The 27,947-nt window shown below is 42.7% G+C and overlaps 1 protein-coding gene across 1 annotated transcript in view; it reads right to left on the bottom strand.

The window, feature by feature from the left end:
- The window catches only part of CNGA3 (cyclic nucleotide gated channel subunit alpha 3), a 59,187-nt gene that overhangs the window by 5,842 nt on the left and 25,398 nt on the right, over nt 1–27,947 (bottom strand). The window contains exons 2-7 of the mRNA XM_036744161.1: nt 27,372–27,485; nt 16,405–16,584; nt 9,537–9,590; nt 5,548–5,622; nt 3,341–3,445; nt 1,269–1,375 (exon numbers count right to left, since the gene is read on the bottom strand). Of these exons, the coding sequence (XP_036600056.1) occupies nt 1,269–1,375; nt 3,341–3,445; nt 5,548–5,622; nt 9,537–9,590; nt 16,405–16,584; nt 27,372–27,485 (635 nt within the window). The remainder of the gene's footprint in view (nt 1–1,268; nt 1,376–3,340; nt 3,446–5,547; nt 5,623–9,536; nt 9,591–16,404; nt 16,585–27,371; nt 27,486–27,947) is intronic.

Raw genomic sequence — 27,947 nt, 5'->3', positions numbered from 1 at the left:
TGGTAGCTATCTCTAGGGCAGGGGGAGGAGGGAGGAAGGAAGAAAAAAGAGCATTTACATGATAACTTTATTCTATTTTAAAAGAAATAGCAAGTTGCATGTAATAGATGTGCAGTTTCATGTGCAATTATCTTTTTTATTATGCTCTTATGGAAATGCTTAATTTCATAAATTAAAAATAAACTATTAAATAAAGAAGGTGGTGCTTTAATGACTTCACATGTATTGCTTGCTTTCTCAATGGCTAGAGGAGGAGCTGGAGGGAAGGAAAAAATTTGAAACTCAAAATGTTTAAAAATGAATGTTGAAATAAATAAAGTATTTTTTAAAGTGATGCTTTAGCTGAGTCTTAAAGGAAGTGAGGGATTCTGTGAGGTGGAAGTAAAGAAAAAGTGCATTTCTGGCTTGAGGATGGCCAATCGAAAGGCCCAGAAATGGGAAATGTAGGAGCAACTGAGTAAGAGAAAAAAAAGTCATTTTGCCTGGACCCTAGAATACAGGAAGGAAAGTAATAGTGAGACTCAAAAGACAGGCTGTGATTTGGGGGTTGGTTAAAGGGCCCTGAGGGGTAGAAGCACCTGGACAATGGTCACAAGTTGGGGCTTATACTTAGCCAGCTCACAACAGCAGGCTTTTAAATCCATATTTTCATAATCTTACTCCCAAAGAAACCACCCCAGGTAGAAAGGGGACAAACTTTCCTCCTTTCCCCCCCTATATCAGTCTTATCTGAGATTTTTATTTTCTTATTCTCTAATACACCCAACCTCTGAGCTGTTTGAGAGGGCAGTGGCAGTCTTTGGCTAGCATCTGGGGATCCAGGATTTCCCCAGTCCCATATTCTTTTGGTCTAGTTGTGAACAGCCTTCCCCTTTTCCTCTTATTTTATGCAAGACAGAGACTAGATTGTTAAAAAAAAATCTTCACCCACAACCAAGGGAAGATATAAATGTAAGAAGCTAGGCCAATATGGGCTGCCAGTCCTACATCATGTTGGGTGGCCAGGGGCTTACTGATCTCCACAACACATCTGGCATTTTATTGCCTCATTTGTCAAAAATGCTGAGCAAACCTAGTCTCAATGCCCTTATTCTCATAGGTCAAGGGTGTTCCCCAAATGTTCTTTACATTTCTTAGTCAATCCAGGTAATATTTAGAGTCAACTGTCCTGTGTATCCTCGAACCTTGTGGTTCTTGTGAATCACCACCTCTTATGACATCTTACCTCATAGCTTATGGTAGGATGTGGCAACCCTACTTAGACTCACCTGTCCTCATTCGAACCAGCAAGTCCAAAACATAGATGACATCAGCAATATAATCCAGGACCAGCCACAGCATCAAGTGGTCACTTTGAAGTTCATCAAAACAGGCTCTAGACAATTATAAAAAATATGGGTGATGTCAGAGCCCCTACTGCAGATGGAGAAGGCAAGGAACATATCTCCAGCTGTCAATTTATATGGCTTTCTAATGAGAGAAGTGATTATTAATAACCAGTAATTTGGGGAGATTCAGAGTTCTCCCCTTCTTCTAAAGTCCTGATTTTAAAAAATAAAAAGTCTCTTGAAGGACATTAGTGATAATGGGATTGAATTATCTTTCCTCAATCTCGGTCAGACCCCACCCAATTTTACCAGGAATTTAAGGTGGGGAAGCCCACTGTGTTCTACTAAGGTTTGGGTGGGGATGAATTCTTTTATTAGATTTCCCAAAGCTGGGGGTGGTCTGGGTATAGAGATAAGACTCTCAGTTCAAGGGTGACACGATATCACTCTCAGCCCCTCATTTTAATATAACCCACCTCCCATTGTGTTAACCAATCAGAACTGATGAATCCTATCTTCCAAAAGAACATATAAGCCCTGAGCCCACCAACCATGACTGTCTTTGAGATGCTAACAGAAATGGCCAAATGACCATCCTTTTATTAATAATATGCTGGCTTATTAGTAAAATGATTAAAATGAACAGAAATATGTCTCTCCAACCTTTTTAATCATCACACTAAGGAGGGTGGAGCTCAGGGAGGATGGAAAGGGAAGAACAGACGATGCAGACAGCTACATTCCTGAGTCAACCTCTAAAGTCTACAGAGGTCACAGTTCCTTCACTACAAAAGTACCCACCTTCACTGCCCATCAGCTCCTAGGTGTGACAGTCAGTAATAATAATTTAATAATAATAATAATAATAATCTGCTTTTATATAACCACTTTACATATGTTATCTCATTTGATCATTACAACAACTTTGGAGGTAGGTGCTGTTATTATCCTCATTTTACAGACAAGGAAACTGAGGCTGAGAGGGTAAGTAAGTTGTCTGGAGTCACACAGCTATCTGAGGCAGGATTTGAACTCAGGTTCTTTTGACTCCAAGTTCAGTGTTCTCTCCACTGTCACCAAGCTGCCTTTATTTCTTGTACCTTAATAGCTTTCTTTACTTAATCTTCAGGTAAATGGTATCAAAAGGTCCTAAGACTGTCCTAAGAACAGTGACAGACCAAACCCCATCTTCTGTCTTTCCTACTTATCTAGGTAGGACCAACTCTTGGTAGGGAGCCCAAAAGGTGGTCTTGGGACTACAGAATCTTCTAGCTGAAAGGAACTACTTTTGTGTCATGGATTCCTTTGACATCTGATGAAACCTATGGACCTCTTCTTGGGTTTTTTCCTTTCCTTTTTTTTTGGAGGGGGGAAGGTGGGACAAAATTGGGGTTAAGTGACTTGCCCAAGGTCACACAGCTAGTAAGCATGTCAAATGTCTGAAGCCAGATTTGCAGGTCCTCTTGACTCCAGGGGTGGTGCCCTACTCACTGTGCCACTTAGCTGCCCCCTCTTCTCATGTTTTTTAAATGCATGAAATACAACACATAGGATTACCAAGGTGATCAATTGTATCGAAACATAAATTTAATATTTTTTTCTCATCCAAGTTCACAGAACTCCTGAAATCTCTTCACAGACCAGGTTAAGAACTTCTGATCTAGGGGCAGCTAGGTGGTGAGTAGAGCACAGGCCCTGGAGTCAGGAGGACCTGAGTACAAAACCGGCCTCAGTCACTTGACACACTTACTAGCTATGTGACCTCGGGCAAGTCACTTAACCCCAATTTTGCTGCCTTCCCCCCTCCTAAAAAAAAAAGAAAAAAAAGAACTTCTGATCTAGTCCAATGTCCACTCCACCATCACTGAAGAGGTAAGGACATTGATCCTTGGAGCGGGAAGGTAACTGACTCGAGGTCACATGACTGTTCAGGGGTACAGCTGAACTCAGGTGTCCTGATTCCTAATCTATGGCATTACTTTCTTCTCTCCTCCAGCCCTGGCATTCCATACCTGCACACAAGCATGCACCAGTTATAGAAGACAGGGATGGCAGTGATGGTCAGCCATCTATAATATAGGTTGCTAGAAGGATCTATCACAAAGATTTCTTTCTTCCTTCTGAAAAAAAAATATACACATCCACATTAGCAAGCACAATAGGAAGACTGGGGATCAGATGGAGACTCAGAACACTTGGGCTCAAAGTCCTTCTTGGAAAGATAATCAGGTCACTCTCCTTAGTCACGTAAGATACCACCTCCAGGGTAATCCCCTCAACTTCCACATACTTTGTGGAGCATTCCGAAGGAGGGAAGACTGCCTTGAAAGCAAAAGCAGAAACCATGGACCAGATAGAGGTCTTCTGGAGTTCCCTTCCAGGCCCCAATTCCAGGACCCTTTTCTCTTTTTGTTGATTGCAAAAGATAATCATGTAATGACCAAAGTAAATTCCATGTGCTATGGCTTCCTTTCCTCAAGTCAGTAGCCTCATTGCGGTATGGAGGTGACCCTACGTTCTCAAAGATGATGCCAATGTGTCTCAAAGCTTAGACAGGCCAGAACAAGAGAAGTCAGGAAGTCCCTGTCTGTCTGATAGACAAGTCAGAAAGTCTCCTAGTCTGGGTACAGGTGGTATATCTGTTGTTCAAGGAGCCACCCAAGTGTGGCTCAGCTTGTTACCAGAAGACTGGCCAGGAGATGATGGATTTTCTCAGTCATAGCAACTTATAAAGGAGGTGTTGCTTGCTGTGTCAAGAATGGGGGTATCCATGACAGAGAAGTAATGACTCCAATCACCTATGTCCTTTGGAAGGGTATAAGAGAAAATGGAGTACAGTATAGTTGCTCCATAGCTAAGCAGTAGAAACCACAGCATAAACCTTCCATTCCATGGGTTTTATCTGGGTACAGCCATTCCCTATAGATTTCAGCCCTCAGTACCATGCCCTGCGTCTCCATGGATGAGCTTGGTTGTTTAGGCAGAGCATTTCAAGTGGGATCTTGAAATCAGAGAAAATGGTTTTGCTTCTCTTTTTCTTTGTGTCCCCAGCTCTTAACAAAGTGCCTCGAATATGGTAGGTGCTTAATAAATGCTTGTGGTTGATAACGATTCTAACAAAGGAGCTTTTTGTTTTTACACTTTTCCTACAGAATAAGCTCTTAAGGATTATATTCAGAATTCTTATTTTCACTTAGACACAGTCGATCTTTCTCTGTCATACCATATGTGCCATAATTTGAAATCCAGTGACTCAGCATTTGCCAAGAGAGTTCTCATGTGTTATAAGGAGCTTCTGAAGACTCTGCCTGCCTTTGCTGATAGCTTTAGGAGCAAGACAGGATGCTCATCTGTATGACTTTGGAGTTTTCCCAGGATTCCCCTCCACCACAAAAACTGAAGTAAAGTTGGTCAGCTCTCTCAAAGGCCGAGAGAGTTCGTATTTTTTAAAGAAAGATTCAGCTTCCCTAAGAAGCAAACCCAGTCTATTTGTGTTTACCTGTGTGGGTAGTTGCTTAAGTGGGGAGTATGAGTTGGCTAACTATCAAGTTGGCTGAGCTACAGTTGAAACAGGTAAGTCACATAGATGGGGTCACTGGGTGGGCAAACGGGTTTTCTAATCTCTCCAACCTGCAAAGCAACTGATTTACCTAGTCCAGTGGTGGGGAACCTACAGCCTTGAGGTCACATGTGGCCCTCTAAGTCCTCAAGTGTGGTCCTTTGACTGAGTCCAAGTTTTACAGAACAAATCCTTTTATTAAGAGTATTTGTTCTGTGAAGTTTAGATTCAGTCAAAGGGCCACACTTGAGGACTTAGAGGGCCATGTGTGGACTCAAGGCCGCAGGTTCCCCACCCCTGACCTGGTCCCTCTTTGTTGATGGCTCTGGCGAAGACTTTTCCCCATAAAACATGAGCCCTGAAACAATTTCCAGGAAGGAAATTATCTTCTTGAGACTGGGAACTCCTTGTTTCTTTCCCTATAATGGCAACACCTACCTACGTTCTCTTTGAATGGTGTTGAAACCCTATGTTGAAGTAGGGACTACAGGTGAGAAGAGAAGATGGTAGAAGCCCACCCTGGGCACTTTAGAAGCTGGCTTCCAACTTGGAGCCAGAGGTTTCCAGGACAAGACATTCCAAAGATGTCCAAGGTGTATTGATCGTAACACCTTTCAGAAGCAGGGTGTTATCCACAATACCTTTTCACCCAGTACTTACTCCACTTCCTTTGAGGGTTTATCCTTTTTCTCTTCTTCCTTTTCCTCCTTTTTCTCCTCCTTTTCCTCCTTTTTGCTGCATAACATAGGGTGACATTGAGCAATTTTTAGGCACCGACTACTATCATTCTACTGTAGGGGGAGCAGGCTGAGCAGAGGTAGAAGTTGGGGAGGAATTAAATGAGAACTTTTGAATAGGTCTAGGCATCTAGCTTATGTGGCCCAGTCTCTCACATTAACAGGCTAGGATGAGAGGAGACTATTGATTTGGGAAAAAGAAAACAAAGATCCATTCACCTTGACTTCAAGTCAAAATACACAGAGCTGAGAAAATATTTCCAGTGTTCCCTGCTAATGGACAACTTGTTTTCCAACCTCTGCTCTTGAAATGTTTTGAGAGTGTCCCTAAGGAGTCATAAGTCATCCCAGGACCTTTTGGAGGAGTCGAAATGAAACTCTAAAAGAATCCAAAACCACAGAGTGGAAATATCATTGGAAACATGTCGAGTCATTGAGAAGAAGGCCCTAAAAGCAGGAGACAGTATGCTAAGAATGTTCACTTTGGAACCAGAGCGTCTTTATTTGAATCCCGGCTCTGTGTAATGTCTGCAGGACTTTGGACCTTGGACGAGCAGCTCAGTAATGCAGTGCATAGAGTGCTGGGCCTGGGTTCAGGAAGACCTGAGTTCAAATATGGCCTCAGATACTTACTAGCTGTGTGACCCTGGGCAAATCACTTAACCCTGTTTGCCTCAGTTTCCTCATCTGTAAAACGAACTGGAGAAGGAAATGGCAAGACCACTCCAGTCTCTTAGCCAAGAAAACCCCAAATGGGGTCAAAAAGAGTCGGACATGACTGAAAGACAGAACAACCAAACAACAAGGACTTTACTTATCTTGGCAACAGTATTGTCATCTGTAAGATGAGGTGGGGGTAGGTTGGACTAGATGACTGTAGGGTCCCTTCTAGCTAGTGATGAGGGAATCGTGTGCTAGAGAGCGAGCATAGCACAGTGGATAGATAATTAGAATTAGAGTCAGGAAGACCTGAACTCGAATGCTGCCTCAGATCTTTGCTCTCTGTATGACATTGGGCAAATCACTTAATTGCTCTCTGCCTCAGTTTCCCCTTCTATAAAAGGGGTATGATAACGGCATCACAGGGTTGTTGTGAGGAACAAATAAGACAATGTATGTAAAGTGCTTCACATACCTTAAAGCACTACTAGGTATCACAATAGGCAAGTTAGTTTTGAGACATAAAAAGTGATTAGAGGAAACAGCATTTCACAGGCAGAAATGATCATCTCCCAAGGTAAGGGTGGGAGTGGGAGGAGGGTTATTATTATTTTCCCATTTTTCCAACAAATTTAGCTCTCAAGCGCTGCATTCAGGGATCCTGTTTCGAATCAAAACCTTGGTCCTTGGAAAGTCATCAGCAGTAGACCACAGACCAGGGAGCTTAGTCAAGAAGGTGTCCGCATCACTGAAAGTGACAGACCTCAGGGTCAACTGGCCTTTTGTCACGCGTCAGAGTCACAGACTCATGGATTCGTAGAGCCAGAAAGGGTCTTAGAGACCACCTAGCCTTGTTTCTTTTACTGATGAGGGAACTGAGGCCCAAAGGTCACATAGCTGGTAGACAGTAGAGCAGGGACTAGATGAGGCCTTCTGGTTCCCAGTGCAAAGTTCTTCCAACTAGGTATGGTTCAGACGCAGCTCCAAGCCTCGTGGGAAACCGCCAGCATCTCCTTGTTGGTCAAGCTTCACAAAGCTTATGCTTCTACCTGCTTTGGGTTGGAAATAACTGTACAAATGCCAGCTCCTAAAAGGCAGATATTGGGGTTTGCTCCTCAGAAGGCAAGGCTTTGAGGGATAGCCTAGGGCAGCTACTCCCAACACAGAGGGAACCTCAGCCCCACTTTGGGGCATCGACTTGATTTTAGAAAATCAGAGCAGTATCGGCCCTTAGATGGTATATAGTTCACCTTTCTCCTCTTTTAAGAGCGTGAATTAGTAAGAACCTGAAAACACCAGATAAGCCCAATAAAACTCATTGAGTCTTTTAAAATGATAATTATAGCCTCCAGACTGCCCAGTGAGAAATAAAGACTCAGGCCACATAAGTCGTCCCAGAGTCTCTGGCGTCCTTTTCTGCCTTTAAAGTACTAGCATCAGTTCACCAGCAGAGGCTGCTATTCACACAATTATCATTCAGTACCAGCCCCTAATCTGAGTTTTCCCTGCTTAGGGGGGGGGCAGTCAGGCTGGTAATGCTCCATCCCGTTTCCATGGCCCTGTGACAATATGCTGTCTCTGTAGCCCGTCGGCTGCTTGTTAAGTGATAACTGCCTAGGAGGACCTCGAGAATCTAGAAGGAACACCCATGCCCACCATCAAATCTAGCCACTGCTCTGCCTTACCAAACTAGGGAGAGATTTTCTTTTCTTTCTTTTTTTTTTTTTTAAACAAAGGAGGCATTCTCCTAAGGTCATCAGGAGAGCTGTTAGACAACGTTAGCATTGGTTGGGACCCCTGAGAGCAACTGGAAACAAGATTGAGTGATGGTATTCAAATACAATAGGACCAATGTGAAAAATTTCGAAACAAAAAAAAAAAAAGGAGGGAGAGACAGAGACAGAGACACACAGAGGAGAGACAAAAGAAACACAGAGACAGACACGAAGAGACAGAGAAAGCAAGTTTTCCTATGCATAGATAGGATATTATATAGAGAGTATTTTCTTTTATATTCTGTGCTTCTATCAAATTTGCCCTCTTTGGTGGAATCATCTCTGACTGTATCTCCCCATCCCTAGCTCTGACTTGCATCCACACCTGTTTCTGGCTTTGAGGGACAGCCTGAGGCAGTTACCTCCTAATCTGTGGGTGCCTCAGCCCCACTCTGGGGCACAGATTTGGTTCATGGAATGTCAGAGTTGGACTGGCCCTTAGACAGTATATAGTTTAACCTTGTTCTGTAAGGCTGGGAGTTGTGAAAGTCTCATTTTGATTCAGTTTGCAAAGCTAAACTAGAACTCATAAGCCCTTGCTCCCCATACAAGAATGCTTTTCTCAGTGTAGCTCTCTGCCTCTCAGTTGAGGGGGGAAGAAAGAAGGAAGACAGAGAACATCCCCCCAAAATCCCCCACCCTGTTGCCCAATCTTCCTCCTGACTTTAAATCTGTGTAGCTTCAATATGTTTAAGGTCTCAGGTGTGTTTAAATATTGAGTTTGGCTATGATTCAAGTAGGTTTCATGAATGAATGAATCTTAATTTTTTTACATGCTGGAGTTCTGGCCTCTTGAATTTGATGTGCAAATTTATGCAAACAAAATGCAAATATTGGTCCCAGCCGGAAATGAAGGAGAGGGGAAACCTCATCCTAGGAATGAAATGGAAAATTACAAGGAATTCTGAATAATTATAGTACTTCTCTCACTATAAGAGGATTCAACATGGAGGACTCAGTTGGACTGAAAAATGCCAACTTTCCCAATCTGCTGTCCCACCACACTGATTTTTTGCCTGAGAAATCTGGGCTTAGTGCGGTCGTGAGGGCGTGGGGCAGCCATGATTTGTTAGTCTCATGCTCAGAAAATGTAAAGCCATCTTTGCTGGCCATAAGGACAAGATCTACAGAGTTCTGAAAATGAAATCTAGCCGGTGATTCCTAAACTCAGTCGTAGTCATTTAATACTGAAATGATACTGGAGAAAAGCAGTCGGCTACGGGGGGACACGGAGGAATGAAGACTCAGGTCTAGCTTTTCCTCGCTTTGATCTTGTACCTGGCTTTGTAAAGAGAGGACAAGAAGTTCAATTACCCAGAAGTTTTCCTAGGAGGGCAGGCAGTAGTAGCAGGGTGCCAGGGGAGAGAGGAAAGCAGGAGTTTCTACAGCTAGCAGAGTCACCACTAGGGGGAGGTGTTGTAAAACAGAGGGTGGGAGGCTTGGTTGACTTTGCTAAGGGAGAGCTGAGGGTACTTACTCTTTGTTGGCATTGTTACAGGTGTTGATATTGTACCTGGCCAGCGGCCAGACTCTGCAAGGAGGTAAATAAAACACAAAATTCGGAGAGTTTTCCATCTATTTCCAATTACTCGGGGCCTTTGATTTCTACTTTGTGCATTATCCAAGCCCTCTCCCCCGTCTCTTGGACCCATTCCTGCTTCCCCTGTGTTCCATCCCATTCTGACGGCTGTGCTCATTAGGGAGCTCATAAGCAAGTTACTTAGGGAGTCGAGTTGATGTTCACAGGGAACCACTATACTAACTAACGCAGCCTTCTTAAACTGCATTAAAAGGAGCACAGCATGAAGAACAAGGGAGACCCTGGGCAAGTCACTTAACCCAGTTTGCCTCAGTTTCCTCATCTGTAAAAATGAGCTGGAGAAGGAAATGGCAAACTACTCCGATATCTCTGCCAAGAAAACCCCAAATAGGGACACAAAGAGTTGAATGTGACTGAAACCACTGGACAGCAGTAACATGTCGGATAAGGAAGGCAACGGTTCCACGCTACTCTGACTGACACGTCAGAGCATATCTGAAGTATTGTGGTCAGTTTGGGGTGTCACCATTAAGGGGGCCGTGAACAAACTGGAATTCAATTCAATCAACATTTTTTCAACCATACTGTATGCTATGCTCTGGGGACATAGAGACAAACATGGAAAAGTCCCTGCCTTCAAGGAGCTCAAATTCTCCTCTAGAGAAACAACGTGTACACAGAGATGGATGTTGTATGTGTGTACATGATATGATATATATATATATAATACATGTACATCTATATACATGTGATATATGTGCATATATGCACACATGTATGTATATATATGTGTGTATATATGGATTTATATATGTATGTATGTATGTATGTATTTGTAATTTCAGCAGGGAGATGGGAAGAATCCTAAGAAGTGGGGGAATCAGGCAAAGGTTTTGGTAGGAGGTAGCACTTAGCCCTTAAGAAAGGTGGGGATTCTAAGAGGGAGAGCTAAGTAGAGAGAGCATTCCAGGCATGGAGGTGGAAGATGGAATAGTAAGTAGGCCAGATGGATTGGGTTTCAGAGTGCATGACAGGGGATAATGTGAAATAGGTCTAGAAATTGAAGTTGGAATCAGATTGTGAAGGGCTTAAAATGCCAAACAGATGACTCTATAGTTTATTCTAGAGGCTGAGGTTACCTCTGAAGCTTCTTGAGCTGGAGGTGGGTGACAGGCAGTCACACCTGTCCTTTAGGATCATCATTTTGGTGGGTGGGTGGAGGTTGGATTGGAGAGGGAAGATACTGGAGGCATGGAGATCAATGAACAATATTCCACATGAGAAGTGATGAGACCTTGAGCAAGGGTGGTGTCTGTATGAGTGGAGAAAAAGATATAGGTGGGAAGAGATGGGAAATGATGGTAGAATCAACAAGACTTGGCAACTATTTGGATGTGAGGAGTTAAGGAGAGAAGAGAGAAGAATGACTTGGGAATTGTGAATTTGGCTGATTAAATGATAATAAGTGCAATGATGATCAGTGGAAATGATGGTGTCTTAGACAGAAAGATGGAAGGTGGGAAGAAGGATGGATTTGAAGTAGAAAATAATGAGTTTTGCTTTAGACATATATCCAGTAGGAGACATCCAACAGGCAGTACTGGAACTCAGGAGAGAGAAGGAGACCTAGGAGCCAACTACGCTGAATTTATTGAGCCAGTGGCAGCTGAGAAGATCCTTGAGAGAGAATATGTAGAGATAGAAGAGAAGAGGGCCCAGGACTGATTCATGAGGTAAATATTTTAGCTAAAGCATAGAGGTAGGCGCAGTATAAGGCATGTAAGGAGGCAGAAAGTAATCCTTTTTATCTAGAATGTAGAGTCAATGGATGTAAGCTATAGAAGACAAAATTGGGAAGGTAAGATGGTGTCAGTCTGTAGAGGGGCTTAAATAATAAGCAAAAGTGTTTGAATTTTATTGGGTAGGCAACAAGGAGCCACCGAAGATTTTTGAGTGGATGAGTAACTTGATCAGATCTATAAATATATAATATATAAATATAATATATTCATATTATATAAATATATTTATAAAACATAAAATATAACACACAATAAAGTATATATTTATATAAATAAAAATATATGAAACATTATGTATTATATGTTATATAAAATGTTATATGTGATATAAAATATATATATATAATATATAATAAAAAGTACATAAAATATATAGTATATAACAAAATATATAATATATAAATCTGTAAGAGTTTTTTGAGCAGATACGTGGATAGATCATGGAGGATAGAACATCCATGTATGTGTATCTGTGGACATGTTGTTTTCCTCCAATAGAAGATAAGCTCTTTGAGAGAAGCATCATGTCGATTTTGTCCTGTATTCCCAGCACTCAGCAGAGTTCCTTGCACATAGCAGTCAATTAACAAACACTTATTGAACTGAATTTCATAAGAGTAGAGTCCGAAAGACTTCAGGAGCCCAGACATATATGGTCTTATGTTAGGGTGATAGCAGTGGGAAAACAGGAAGAAATAAAAGTGAAGGATACTGGAGAGGTGAAATTAACAGAGAGGGAACAAAAGATAATCTTAAGGCTACTAAACTGGGTGTCATAGGCAGGAACAGTGAAGCCAAAAGGGGGAATGGGGGCATATTGTCCAATCTGGAACATAATGAGTTTAAGGTTCCAGTAAAGATGCCCCGTGGACAGTTGGAGACGTGGCTCTGGAGGTCAGAAGAGAGGTCAGGGTTGGAGAAGCACACTGGGGAGTCTTCTGCCAGGAGGTGATGGGTGAAACAGATTGAATTAACTTTCTGAGCAGCCATGTCACAGTGGCTCACAGTGAGCTCATATCAATTAAAGCCCCTAAGTCTTTCCTGTAATTGAGTAGCTGATATTTTTTTTTAAAACTCCAAGGGCTAGACTTTACATTCAGGCCTATTAAATTTCATGTCAGTTCTAGCCCATCCCTGCAATCTGTGAAGATCTTTGTGACTTTTGCTTTTATCGCCTGAAGTACTAGCTATCCCTCCCAGGACTCCTACAGAGTGTCCCTGTGTGTTTATTACCACGTATGCATTCAGCTGTCATCGCTCCTCCCCCACCCCCTCCACCCTCCACCTCAACAGCTTAAGAAAGTCAATTTGATCCCTGCTCTAAGCCTCTTGGCATAGCTAACCAGAGTCCTGCCCGTCCCTGATCCCACCCAGAACACACACACACACACACACACACACACAGTTGTGACCACGCTATGTGACTGAAACTGTTGGCAGATGGACTAAGGCCTGACAGCCCAGCTCTCACTATTTATGGCACTAGACAGGCCAGCAAGATATCCTTCTGGCTATTTCTGACACCCTCTCTGTCCAAGCAACAACTGAGTTTTTCCTGTGCCACAGGGGGAGGTGACTTTGCACAGTCGAAGCTGCTGTTGCTCTCAGCTAGAATTGGGGGGTGGGGGTGGGAGAGTGTGAGAGGAGGGGTCAAGAGGGAAGCTCTGCTGAGAGACTGAGTCTCAGGTTCTAGGGCTTGCTGGGTCATGACCGGTTCTGCTTGTTCTGAGGATGCAAGGCTTGGCTCTGCTTATGTAAAGAATTCCTGGAGGAATAACGAAGCTGATTCTCCTATTATTCTAGAGGCATGTAAATTCAGGCCCATGGAGCTCTGTGGTCCAGAGAGGTATTGTACAAACACACCAAGCACTGTAATAATGAGCCACTGTTTATCCCACCTCATCCTACAGGGCCAATACACATCTTTCAAAACAGGAGGGAAAATTGACTTCACCCACACTTTAGCTAATATCTCATTTAGCCTAGGAGGCAAAAGAAATCAAAAACCTGATGTGAGCTTAAATTCCGCATCCTCCTGGAAGCCTTCCCAATTCCAGTTCACCTCCATTGCACAGTCCCAAATCCCACTCGTACCCCATGTCCGTTCATTAGGGCAGCCTGTCAGTACCTTCATTTCATTCAGTCCCTCCATAACCTCTTTCTCTCTCTCTCTCTCTCTCTCTCTCTCTCTCTCTCTCTCTCTCTCTCTCTGTCTCCATATATATATATATATGTATGTATATATAATATGTAGGAATAGAATATATATAGTATATATATAGAAAAAGTATATATTGTATATGCATATGTATATTTCTGTATATATATATACGTATATATATATGTATATGTACACACACATACATACTTTAATGTCTTCCTGAGCTCAGGGTCAGAGAGGAGACAGTTTGGTTCACCAGCATTGCCTTTCCTATGATCCTATGACCCAAAAGGAGCCTGAGTCTCCCTGCCTCAGAGCCATAAGAGAGGTTGCAAGATAAATAGACTAACTGGTCTTTTCACCATTAAAACAAATCTGGTTGTCTAGCTGAGGGCTCCTAGTAGAATGACCAGAACATCTCTCAGCCCCCAGTTTAGATTGAACCAAGAAATGGGAAAGTTTATCTTTCATATTTGCAACCCAGGGGGAAATGCATGCCAGGGAAATCATCTTTAGCTTGTCAAGGAGATGTGGCTCTAATTTAAATATTTAAACGTAAATCTTTATCAAAAGCTGTGGAACGGGTGAGGAAAGGCTGTATCTTATTTTGAATGATATCTTATTTTTCTTCTATGGAGCGTGACCCTGGGAAAGACCTTGCGAATTCTGCCAAAGGGCATCATTTCATTCTTCTAGGGAGATGGCCTGAGACAAGAATAAACCTGTCCTTGACACTTATCCAAGACATGCTTCCCCTGCTGAACTAACTCCCTCTCCATCCCCCACCAGGCCAACACAAAAGTGTGCAGAAACACCTGCTGTGCTTTCTGTGATGATTGCAAAGGCTCGTTAACTGGCCAGCCGTTGCTTAGCTAAGTATCATCAGTAGAATTCTGCAGAAACTGAGAGCCTCTCACAACACAGGAAGGTCAGAGAAATACAAGCGTCAGAGAGGCCCGTCTTCCTGGGCCAGGATTTCCCTGGGTCTGATCTTAAGGACACTGCTTTCAACTCCATCAGTAGGCTGTTCAGTGAGAAAGGCAGCTGGCCTTATCCTTTAGATGTCCCTTTTAGGAATACCAGCCTCACTAGTGAGGAGTGGGGTAAAAAGCATCTGGTCTGCTATAATGGTGGCTTCTATCCCAGCTGGGCAGCCTGAACTTGAGTGGATATGTTGTTAGAGAGCAGTTCTGGGTCTTCTCTTCTCCCTCTACAGTACTTCACTTGGTAATTTCATCAGCTCCCAGGGATTTAATTCCCGTCTCTCTGCTGATGATTCTCAAATCTACCTATCCTGCCCCAGACTGTCTGCTGACCTCCAATCTATTATCTGCCTTTCAGACATCTCAAATTGAATGTCCGATAGATATCTTAAACTCGATATGTCCAAAACAGAACGCATTCTCTTTTCCTTTAAACTCTCCCCACCTCCTACTTTCATTATTACTGTAAAAGACAACACCACCCTCCCCATCTCTCAGGTTCACAACCTAGGAGTCATCCTGGATTCCTCAGTATCTTTCACACCCCGCCCCCCCCCCATTCCACCCCCAATATCCAATCTGTTGCCAAGGCTGGTCGAATTCACCTTTGTAACATCTCTCCAATGAGCCCTCTTCTCTCCTCTGACACTGCCACCATACTGGTACAGGCCCTCATCTCCTCATGTCTGGATTACCACAATAGCTTGCTGGTGGGTCAGCCTGCTTCAAGTCGCCACGCCCCACTCCCCTACCACCCCACCAACCCCACATACTCCTATCTATCCTCCATTTGGACACTGAAGTGATTTTTCTAAAGCACAGATCTGATCCTGTCACTCTCTGTTGCCTCCAGGATCAAATACAAAATGCTCTGTTTGGCATTCAAAGCCCTTTATAACTTAGCCTCCTTCTACCTTCCCAGTCTTTTTTATACCTCATTCCAGTGGAGAGATTCAAGTAAACTAACGAGTTCTCCACAGAGCTGAGGACATGGCCAGTGGAGGCCCTGCCCCAGCTAATAACTGGTTCATTTAAGAACTCAACCTAAAATTAGGTATGGGTTCTGCCAAGCTGGTGCAAACCGGCTGAATCCCACCACTGCCTTACTCCCTAATCATACTCTTCTGTCCAGTGACACCGGTCTCCTAGCTGTTCTACAAACAAGGCCCTCTATCTCTCAGCTCCAGGCATTTCTTTCTGGTTTTCCCCATGCCTGGAATGCTCTCCCTCCTTCTCTCCAATTACTGACCTCCCTGGCTTCCTTTAAGTCCTAACCAAAATTCCATCTTTTATTGTAAATTTTCCCCAACCCCTCTTAATTCTAGTGACTTCCCTGTGTTACTTATTTCCTATTTATCTTGCATATAATTTGCTTTCTATTTTTGTTGGCTTGTCTCTCCCATTATATTTTAATCTCCTTGAGGTCAGGGAACTGTCTTTGTCTCTTTTTGTATCCTCAGCATTTGGCACAGTGACTGGCACACAGTAGGCATTTCATAAATGTTTATTAACTGGGAAATAAGATATATAGGCAATGAGGTATAGAAATCTATCTTGCCCTACAAGAAAGTAAGGGGGAAGGGGATGGGGCATGATAGAAGGGAGGGCAGACTGGGGGAAGGGATAATGAGAATGCATGCCATCTTGGGGTGGGAAGGAGGGGAGAGATGGGGAGGAAATTTGGAACTCAAAATTTTGTGGAAATGAATGTTAAAAACTAAAAAAATAAATAAATTTTAAAAATTAATGTTTATTGATTGATATAAGCCAAGAAAGAAAAAGCAAAAAAAGAAAACCCAACACAACCCAACCTTCCCCTGTGAAATCCCACCTCCCATTGTCTTTAGAAGGTGTCTTACCTTCTCTCTCTGTCTGAGGCCTCTTGGATGCCTAAGTTGGACTGGGTGTAGCTTTCTCGGCAGGACAGCTCTTTGAGTTCTCCCCCTCGGAAACGCTCCAGGAAGGAATCTGGTCTTTGGTCTTCACGACGTATGTGTCTTGTAGCCCATGCTCTGAGGGAAAGAATAAGCCGTGATAACCTGTGTAGAAAGAAGGAAAGGGTAAAAGAACATCACAGATCTGGAGGAGGAAGGGACATCAGAGGCTGCTGAGTCCAACCTCAACCTGAGGAAACCGAGACCCAAGGAGGTTAACTGTCCAAGGTCATAGAGGTAGCAAACATCCATGGCAACATTTGAACCTGGATCATCTGTCTTCAGAGCCTTTCTCCACTCTGTCACGCTGCCTCCAAGGCTGTAGAATATGTGGTTTTGGTTCCAGATTCTGCCAGTCTCACAAGCCAGGAGATTCTGGGCAAGTCTTTTCATCTCCCTGTGCCCTAGCTGTAATCCAGAAGACAACAGATCCAGAGGGTAGGCGGGAACATGTGATCAGAATTTGAGAACAACGCATCCAAAAGTTTGGTGGTAGGAAGGAAACGAGCATTCATTAAATACCTACTATCTACCAGGCATTGTCCTAACTGCTTTACAAATTTTATCTCATGGGGTAGCTAGGTGGCATAGTGGATAGAACACTGGTCCTGGAATCATGGATGTCCGGAGTTGAAATTTGGCCTCAGACACTAGGCAAGTCACTTAACCCTGATTGCCTCCAAAAACTCCTCCCCAAAACAAAACCCAACCTCCCCCAAAATAAACAAAAAAATTTTAAAAAACAAAAAACAGATATCTCATTCGATCCTCATTAACAACCCTGGAAGATGGGTGCTACCGTTATCCCCAATTTACAATTGAGAAAACTAAGGCAGACAAAGGCTAAGTGTCTTGATTAGGGTCATGCAAGGAAATATCTGAAAGCAAATTCCTGACTCCAGGCCCAGTGCCCTACTCACTGCTACACCAAGCTGCATAGTGCAAGGTCAGGGAAGCACCATGGAGGAAAGAATAGAATTGAATCTTAACATTTTGTTTCAGGTGAAGTATCATTTTATGAATGTGGTTTGCTTAGCAACCCCACCCTCTAACCCTAATCAGCTGAAGGCCATACAGACTGGAACATGAAGACCAGTAGCCCTTTCTGGGCCAAATGGAGCAAATATACGACCAGCCTTATACCTTTGTGATGGACCAGATTTACATAGCTTAAGGTATTAAGGGAATTAAGGTAGAGGGAACTGAAGTTTTGGATGGGCTATAGGGTCTCAAAGTGGGGTGGGTGTAATATTTGTAATTAATGTTTCTTTCTTCATTTTGTAGGTTTAGGTTAGCAAGTTCAGCTAACCTAACATAATAGGCTATTTTTCTCATCTTTTACCTGCATTTTGGGTATATAGCCACTGACTGAGCAGTGGTACCCATAGTCTAAAGAGCCGGGCTTCAGCCATAGGCATGATTAACAAAATGACTGATCAACATGTTTTCCTGCTCACTATCTGTTGGAAAAGAGAAGCAAAGACAGAACTTTATTTAAAAAAAAACCCAGTCATAGCAGTGTTCAGGGATGCGGTATTGAAAAGAAGAGGGGGCAGCTAGGTGGCACAGTAGATAGAGTGCCAGGCCCAAATAAGGAAGACTCATTTTCCTGAGTTCAAATTTTGCCTCAGACGCATACTAGCTGTCTGACCCTGGGCAAGTCACTGCACTTTGTTTACCTCGGTTTCCTCATCTGTAAAATGAGCTGGAGAAGGAAATGTCAAACCACTCCAGTATCTTTGCCAAGAAAACCACAAACAGGGTCATGAAGAGTTAGACACAACTGAAAACTATGGAACTACAACAACGAAAATTGAAAAGAAGAGAAAAATTTGAGCAGATTTTAAAGGAACATTTAAGTACATTTTGACACTTTACCCTCACTTTGACAAGGATATGGTACTCTGGTCCACACTGGCTCCATTGCTTGAACTTTTAGTGTGAGTATTTTAACCTTAGAAACTGGCAAACACTAAGAATCAGGACTCGATTTTATGGATTGTCTCCTCTAGACATAAGAAAGTGAAGGGGAAAATGTTAATAATGCAGATTAAACTTTAAAAGGTAGCATGTGTCCCTTTTTTCTTTCAGTAAGCCGATGGTTAAACCTTTACCAGTACATCCCTGACTCTCCCTTCTTTGTCCTACCAGGGTGTTAGTGGCAGAGCTGCTGGTTTACCACCACAGGTCTCTGGAGACCTCGGGGCCAAAGGAACAATAGAAGCAGATAAGGACAAGGGAAGCTGGGGGGGGGGATGCTTTCCAAGATGTGGGTTCCAGCAGTAGCTGGTAGCAACTGCCCTGCCGACTCCTAGACATCTTTACTAGCTAGGCAGAGGAGCTGTCAGGGTTTGCAGTCTTGGCTTTACCCTGGATGCCTAACTCTCCTTCAACCCACGTGACCAATTGGTTATTGAATCTTGTCTTTCTACCTCCATCATATCTTTAGTTCAGTTTCCTTACCTATTCACACAGTCCCTATCCTAGTTCAGGGCCTCATCACCTTTTTTTTCTGGACTCTTACAATAGCTTCCTGATTGCTTTTCCTGCCGCAAGTCTCTCCCCTTTCCAGTCAATTTTCCTTTTTATTTTTTTGAAGGGGGGAAGGCAGGGCAATGGGGTTAAGTGACTTGCCCAAGGTCACACAACTTGTAAGTGTCGAGTGTCTGAGGCTAGATTTGAACTCAGGTCCTCCTGACTCCAGGGCGGGTGCTCTATTCACTGAGCCACCTAGCCGCCCCCAGTCAATTTTCAAAGAGCTGCCCAAGTTATTTTCTTTTTTTTCAAATCTGGCCACGTTATTCTGGTATACAGAAAACTCCAGTGGCTCCAACTGCCTTTAGGATTAACTATAAATTTGACTTTCAAAGGCCTTCACTTACCTTTCCAACCTTATTCTACATTATTCCGCTTTTGAAACTATCTAATCCAGGTAAACTGGTTTTCTTGTTACTCTTTGGACTCTATACCCATACCTCATCTCCTGTCTCTGCACCTTTGCACTAGTGTGCCCCTCACCGTGCACTTCTTCCTCATCTTTGCCTCTTGGAATCTCTTGTTTCTTTTAAAACTCTTCTCAGGAGCCAGCTTCTACAGCATGTTCTTTCAAGCTGCCCCTTCCTCCCAACTGCTACTGCCTTTCCCCTCAAAAAATTGACCTTGTATTTATCATTTATTATTAATTTATTTATATATACAGATTGTCTTCTTTCCTGAGCATGTCAGCTCCTTGAGGATAGGGATCTTTCATTGCTATCTTTGTATCACAGCCCTAGCACAGCACTTGACACGTAGTAAATAGATACTTAATAAATACCTGTTGATTTGACTGATTAATTCCTGGTCTTCAACTCATATATAATTTCCAAACTTTAATTAATTTCTAGCATGAAATTGTGCTTCTGGCACTGCCAAGTTAATTGACATTTACTCTGAGTTTTCCATACCTTGGGCCAAAGTGATTTTTGTTGCATCAAACCTGATGGAGTTGATGCCTATTGGGCCGCCACCTACCATATAGGAACTAATTCCCAATGGGTCATAAGAGGCAACAGAGTGCAGGGGAGTATAGGTTTTAGAATCAGTTATATTTCTGGCTTTGCTCTGTTTTTATGATTATTTGTTGTTGAGTCATTTTCAGTCATGCCTGACTCTTTGTGACCCCATTTGGGGTTTTCTTGGCAAAGATATTGGAGTGGTTTGCCATTTAACTTCTCTAGCTCATTTTACAGATGAGGAAACTGAGGCAAAAAAGCATCCAGCAACTTGCTCAGGGTCACACAGCTAATAGGTGTCTGAGGCCAGATTGGAACTCAGGACTTCCTGACTCCAGGTCCAGCATTCTCTATCCACTGCATCACCCAGCTGCCCTATTTTTGTCTTTGCTACTTATTACCGCACACTTCTGTGGACTACTTTAGTTTCCTTATATGTAAAATGAGGAAATTAGTTTAAATGACCTGTAAGAACTCTTACAACTCTGAACTGCTGCTGATGATATGGAGAGGTTCTTCAGAGAATTTCATCACCACACTGATTGCCGATCAATGGGCAACGCACCATGGTAGATGATGCCAGCTTCTATGCCCTAAGTCAGGAAGATAGGGAATGAGTTGAGCAATGGTAGATCCATTTTTGGAGAGCTTGGCTATGGCTGTCTGCAATGAATTAGGCTGATCAACCTCCTATAGTCATCTGTCATTGAACCAATCAATCCACACACACATATTAAGTACCTTCAAAACCAGCTAAGCCCATGACTCCCAGGGTTACTTCCCTACCTCTGTGGCAGTGACCTTCTCACCCTGGCTGTACCTAAGGTCTCCTCCTCTGACTGGGGAGTTCATCCTTGGAACTTCCATTTGAGGAAGTACCCAAGACAACCACAATCAATTCAAACCTGGTTCTGCCCATAATTCTCTAGAATTGTTTTCCACCTTGACCTTGTGAGGGTACCCACCCTCCACCCTGCCCTTCAGATCCTTTTCATGTCTTTTTTTCCACACATAATGTTAGCCTTTTTTGTATATATTTGTGTTCTGGTACTTACACAGTGCATGTCAGTTAGTAAACTATCTATCTATCTACCTACCTATCTATCTACCTATCTATCTATCTATCTCCTACTGTGTTAGGCAATGCTAGGCACTAGAAACATGATACAAAAGTGAGATAATCCCTGCCCTCAAGGAGCTCATATTCTTCTAAAATAATTATATCATAGTTATGGCTGAAGTTCTGGATCTTCCAGTTCTGGGTAGCCTAATTCTGACAATCCAGATCTATTCATTGACTAGGTCATAGATGGTAGATCTATAGGATCCTTAGAAGAGAACCAAATAGACAGATTTGTGATGTCTTTTACCCACTTTGCTAGAGCACCAGTGTTATTCATTAAAAAGAAGAGTAGAGAATTACTTACTATTCTGTTGTAACTATGGAGTCTTAAATACTATCATCATCCAAGAGTGGTCTCCCTGATTATATATATATATCTAGAGCTAGAAGGGAACTCAGAGGCTGTCTAGTCCAATATCTTCATTTTCTAGATGGGGAAACTGGGCCAGATAGGTTAAATGACTTGCCCAAAATCACACAGGTAGGAGGTTTGAACCCAGGTCCAAAGCTATTGATCCTTCTATTGTACCATAATACCCAACCTGATGGACCTGTTGGTGGGAGGAAAGAAGCCACCAAATTGACCTACTGAAAGGTACTCAATCTTTCAGCCAAGACAACTTAATGAATAGAGAATAGCATTCCAGACTCCGCTCAACCTGTAGAAATATTGGGTTTTGCTACTGGATTTTCAAAGGTTTATAAATTTGGTATTTCAAGACTTATTCACCCAGAGAGTAGTGGCTTTGATATCATCTTCTCCTTAAACCCTCATGTGCAACACTGAGTTGGTCTGAGTCATCCTCCAGTGCCCACACCAATGCGGGCTATTCACCAAATTAGTGAATGGTAGCCCCTTTCAGAAGCCCCTTTCTCTCAGTCAAACCACATATGAGTTACGGAGCATAATATCCCAGCATCCTTAGCACTGACCATTAAGAGCTGGGAGCATCTTTAGACCATCTTGCATTTCAATGAGCCCCAGATTTGTTGGGGGCTTTTTGTAGTGTATTTGACTTCTTTCTCCCCTAGATTCTAGGACACTGAAATCTGTAGACAGAGGCATTGTCAAAAAAGCCTGAGTTTTGACACTTTGACACTCTAGTCCATTGCCTAGAGACTATGGATTTCGTAGACATTAAATATTAACTAATTTTACTAATTCAGCAACAGCAGCAAAAGCCTACCTATATAGAGCCCACTGATGTAGCTGTCTGCCCTTCAAACAGGCACAGTGCCTACACTGGAGGGCTAGTCTCTCATAGACCCCTCCAACTGTACTCATGCCCCATCTCCTGGCTAGGCTTGGTGGGCAGGGATCTGTCTAATATTCCTGACTATGGGCCAGGGAACTTAACACCTTGCATAGAGTTGCCTGAGATTTTACTGGCCATAATATCTTCTAGTGTGTCCAATGCTGATAATCATTTACTTAGGCCAGTGACTGAGTGACAACCAAGCAATGTCTGGCAACTTATATCATTTCCATTCCTGGGTGACAAGAATATGCACTTCCATTGGGAACCTGCCCCATCCTATAAATATGATGGTACCTTGGGGTGGAGTGGATGAGGTTGGTGAGGGGTGATAGTTAAAATGATTTACTTCCTTTGTGTCAAACTTTGTACCATGACTTAACTTACACACCTATTCCTGAGCAAAACTTCCTAGATCCACAGTGCTCCCTTTCATATCATCTCCATTTGGGGTCCTCATTTTATCTCATACTATTTGCACCATTTATGGCACCCAAGTAGAGAAAACATCCTAGCTGCTTTGGGTGAGTGGAGGTGGCATATAAAGGGCAGGCTCAAAGTTGAAATCTCAGGAAGGTGGATACTTGGGACACATAATGGGGCTAGAGGAATTCTATCAATAAGGGGCAGGATTTCTTGAGTCCTGTTCTTTATGATGGGGGCTCAGTTGGTCCACACACCTAAAAAAACCATAAATTTAAATGAATGGAAAGGAAGCCAGGAAAGCACAAAGGAATTACTCTCTTTCCTTTTCCAAGGATAGAGGGAGAAAAAAACATTGGTTTAAGACCAATATTGCCAAACCTAGTCATACCTCCCCAATTTGATGCTTTGTATGGAGTCAATTTTTTTTTAAACCCAATTGGAGGATTTTGTTATTTCTTTTAAATTACTTTATCAGATTTGGGAGATCAGTCTAGCCTACTGAGATAGTTTTCTATTCTGATTCTATCTTCTAGCAAGTTAACAATTTTTCCTAACTTTGTATCATTCACAAATTTGATTAGCATGTTCCTGAATTCCATCCCACATCACCAACCACCTGTTGAATATTTCCCACTAGACGTCCCGTAGGCATCTCAAATTAACACGTCCAAAATACAACTTGTTGTTTGTCCCAAATGACGCTCCTGGTTTTGTGGTCCCTGCCAAACCACTCTTCTTCCTAACTTCCTCATTACTATCGAGGGCACTGCCATCCTTCCAGTCCTCCAGATTTATACCCTGACTGTTAATTTTTCCTTACCCTACATACCCAAGGCTTGTCAATTCATTCTCAACAGCATTTCCCTCTTTCGTTGCCTTCTCTTTTCTTACATAACAACCATCATTGCTCTGGTCCTTGGCACCTCTTGCCTGGACTTTTGCAAAACCTCTCACTTGGTCTCCTTGATTAAATCCACCTTCAACCCAATGGTCAAAGTGGCCTTCTGAAGCACGGGTCTAAGCATACTATTCATCTATGCAGCGGATCCCTATCACCTTTAAGATAAAATACAAGTACCTCTGGAAACCCTTTATAATTTGTCTCCAGCTTGCCTTTCCAGGCTTAGTACATATTATTCCTCCTCCACCATTCTATCTTTCAGCCAACTTGCCTTTCCTTACACACCCAGACAGCTTAGGATCTTTAATTCTCTTCAAATCTCAACTTGAGTGACACCTCCTACCAGGCCTTTCACTATTCCCCCCAGTTGCTACTCCCTTCCTCCCCCAATTTCTTTGTATTCATTATATACATATGTTGCGTTTACTTAGCTGTATGGAAAGGGGCAGCTTATTGGCATAGTGGATGGAGGGCTGGGACAGGAGTCAGAAAGACCTGAGTTCAAATCCAGCCTCAGACACTTACTAGCTGGGTGACCCTGGGCAAATCACTTAACCTTGTTTGCCTCAGTTTCCTCATCTGTAAAATGAGCTGGAGAAGGAAATGGCAATTGGCTCTAGTATCTTTGCCAAGAAAATCTCTAATGGGGTCACAAAGGGTCAGACACGACTGAAATGACTGAACAACAACAACAGATATATATATATATACATATATATATGTATATATATGTATGTACGTATGTATGTACAGAATGGAACATAAGCTTCTCAAGGGCAGACTGAGGTTGTTTTATTTTCTTTTTATCTCCTGGGCCCAATGCAGTGCTGGCACACAGCAGGTACATAATCAATGCTTATTGATTGACTGAAGGAAAAAAGAAATGAATGAAGGAGATAACCTTAATAATCTCAAGGCTGAGCCTTATTTTTCATGCAAAATCTTTTAAGTACAGTTATCCTTTCCAGATTGCTATTTTTCCAATTGTGGTTTTGATATATCACAGGTCAACATAAAAAATTAAATGGGAATTTGGGGGGAGTTTCGCAGAAGCCACAGACAACACATGAAGGCCAGCAGATGACACAGAAAAAATTAGGAAACTCATAAATGTATAAAATGTGTAAAATGTACAAAATATATAAAAATATATAAAATAATAATGCATAATAGCAACCAAAATTTTACAGTAAGGTACTATAAATACCCCACAAAAGAAAAAGAAAAAAATCAGACTTCTTCTCTGATACAAAGAGAAGACCAAAAAATTTTGCTTGGATTTTCCGGATCTTGAAGGCACAGTGCTCCTAACCCCCACAGTATGGAAGGGATAACTGTAATTCTCTAGAATGCTAAGATCTTCCCATTAGTATTTAAGGCAACATGGATGCTGTTTTTCAGGTGGAGGCGCAAGGGTGGAGAGAGAACATTCGAGGTGAAAGGGAAAAAAAGAGATTTGCTCAAAATCTGAATAATACCCCAGAATGCCTAAAACTTTCGCCTGAGGTCTTTAAGATCGGACTTTTATAGGGGAAAAAAGAGAACATTTGTAGTGCAAAAAGGGAGGTCAGCTTGGTATTACTGAGAACTGGTTAATGATGAGGTGTCTGGCCTCATCAATTCTGCTTTCAATAAATTTATTCTCAGTGTTTTTAAGCAATAACTCAAGGATTAGATGACATCGGTAGACTGCCACTGAAAAGATTTGAAGTCGGAAGGTGTGGATATGAATCATGCTTCTATCATTTCAAATCCTACTTCTGGCACTTACTGCCCATGTGACTACGGGTAAATCACTTAACCTCATGGGTCTTAGTTTCCTCATCTCCAAAATGGGGATGAAACACGTGCTACAAGCCTCATAGGGATGCATGAAGATCAAATGAGATAATATGACAATGTTTTGTTGCTATAAAGTAGCATTTGGCTTTGGGACCGGACTTGTGATTTCACTGCCATAAGGAACTCCTGAGGAGGAGATGGCCTCTATCTATGCAGGTGAGCACCTGTGCTGCAATTTATAGACTTAGAGAGCTGTCTGGGGCATTAAAGAGGAAAATGACTTACCCAGGGTCATATAGGCAGTGAGGGTCAGAGATAAGACTTGAACCCAGATCTTCCTGGCTTTGAGGACACCTCTCTAGCTGAGATACCTCTTTTGAAAAAGTGTATAAAATATTCAGCAGGAATAATAATGCACAACTCAGTAGATTTTAGATGTAGACTTAGATTACGAGAGCCCAGCTTGAGCAGCGCGGACCAACCAGACCAGGAGCCGGGCAAAGGGGGCCCTAGCGCCTTGAATCAGTGAGCTGTGGCAGTTACCAGACTTCTCAACCCACAAACACCAAAGACAACAGAGAAGGTTAGTGGGAAAAGCTTTGGGAGTGGAAGGAGTTCTCGGTTCGGCTACGAGCCCCAGGGGCAGCGGAAGTGGGGCAGCTACAGCTGCTGTTGCTTCTGGCCCCAGGCCCACCTGGTGGGAGGAATTAAGTGGTGGATCAGAGCAGGAGTGCACAGCCTGCTGAAGATTTAAGCCCAGTCCGGGTTGGGGGTTCTTGGGGAAGGAGCAGTGCTGGTGAGGCAGAGCTGTCACATCCCCCCCAAACATGGAACATAGAACTCTCTAGTCTACAAGCAGTCACACCCCGCAGAAAAACTCAAGGGTCAAGTTAGTTGGTTGGGAATATGCCCAGGCAGAGAAAACGCACCCAGATTCAGTCTCAGACTTTGGATTCTTTCTTTGGTTACAAAGAAGACCAAAACATACAGACAGAAGAAGTTAACAAAGTCAAAGTGCCTACAACAGAAACCTCCAAGAAAAACATGAACTGGTCCCAGGCCATGGAAGAGCTCAAAAAGGATTTGGAAAAGCAAGTTAGAGAAGTAGAGGAAAAACTGGGAAGAGAAATAAGAAGGATGCAAGAAAACCATGAAAAACAAGTCAATGACTTGCTAAAGGAGACCCAAAAAATACTGAAAAATACACTGAAGAAAACAACACCTTAAAAAAAAGACTTAGATTACTTTCATGGGGGTAGAAGCATGGGGAGTATGACATTGATAAGAGACCCCACAGATACTGATAATGGAATCAAATTCTTCTAGCTTTAATGGTCTTTGCAAAGTTATTGGTCTTATAGTATGGCTTTATGAAATATATCATGGGGGGCAGCTAGGTGGTGTAGCAGATAGAGTATGAGCCCTGGAGTCAGGAGGACCTGAGTTCAAAGCTGACCTCCATCGCTTGACACTTACTAGCTGTGTGACCCTGGACAAGTCACTTAATTCTGATTGCTTTGCAAGAAAAAGAAAGAAATATGTCGTGCAAGTCTCCAAAAAGATATGTCTTCCTTTTAGATAGCTTAGTCATCCCTTATCTGTTTTGCTGTGTGTTTTTGTCTTTCATCACTCCATCGTTGTTCACCCACTGGCCAGCTATGGTCTGATTGCTATTACTAGCACTGGAGAGAGCTCTGCTCTAATCAAGATCACTTACCAAGCTGTTACCCTGAAGAAATCCCTTTCTACCACAGAAATTCAGCTTAGACCTTTCAGAGCTTTAGAACATTTGGGCCAAGATAAAATCAGTCATAGGTAGAACTCTAACCCTTCAGCTTTCCTTACCACCCTTTTCTTCCCATGCTGCTCTCTTTTCACATAAGGATGAGCAATATCATCCCCTCTGTTACCTGGCTGGCCTCTGGCTCGTGAAGGAACTTCGGCAGGATTCCGAGGGGGCTCTGGCCTCCGTGGTAATCACTCGCTGCAGTTCCGATGATGAGTCCTCACATGTGGAATGAGCCCTATGAAACGGAACGTGTAGCAAGCTTATTTGATTACAGACTCACCATCCCCTGGAGTGCAGACAGGAATAACGTGACCAGATACCCAGCTAGCTCCACCAGGGACAGCGCCACTGGGGATCCGGGACACAAGGGACTCACTGAACCACTTCACACTGAAGCCAAGCCCTTCTTCCTGGGAACCACATGTGCCCGTTGTTTAGTGTCTGGCCCACCATGATCCTGGTGAGCGGCGACGTTGCTCAAACATTATCGGCTGAGGGAGACAAGTTTCTGCAGCGTTCATAATGTTTTCGAAGTTCAAGTAGCTCTTTATGAGAAACTCTAGTGATAAGTTTTACTTGTGCTCCTTGCCCTGGAAATATACTTAGCTTTGAAATGGCATGTGAAAGAAATTCTTTAATGTTTAATCATGTTATGGTTTAGTGTTTTGTTTTTTTTTTTTCCGTAGCCCGATTACAT

Source organism: Trichosurus vulpecula, chromosome 2 (assembly GCF_011100635.1).
Source record: "Trichosurus vulpecula isolate mTriVul1 chromosome 2, mTriVul1.pri, whole genome shotgun sequence".
NCBI lineage: Eukaryota > Metazoa > Chordata > Mammalia > Diprotodontia > Phalangeridae > Trichosurus > Trichosurus vulpecula.
This window is presented reverse-complemented; position numbering and strand designations above follow the sequence as displayed.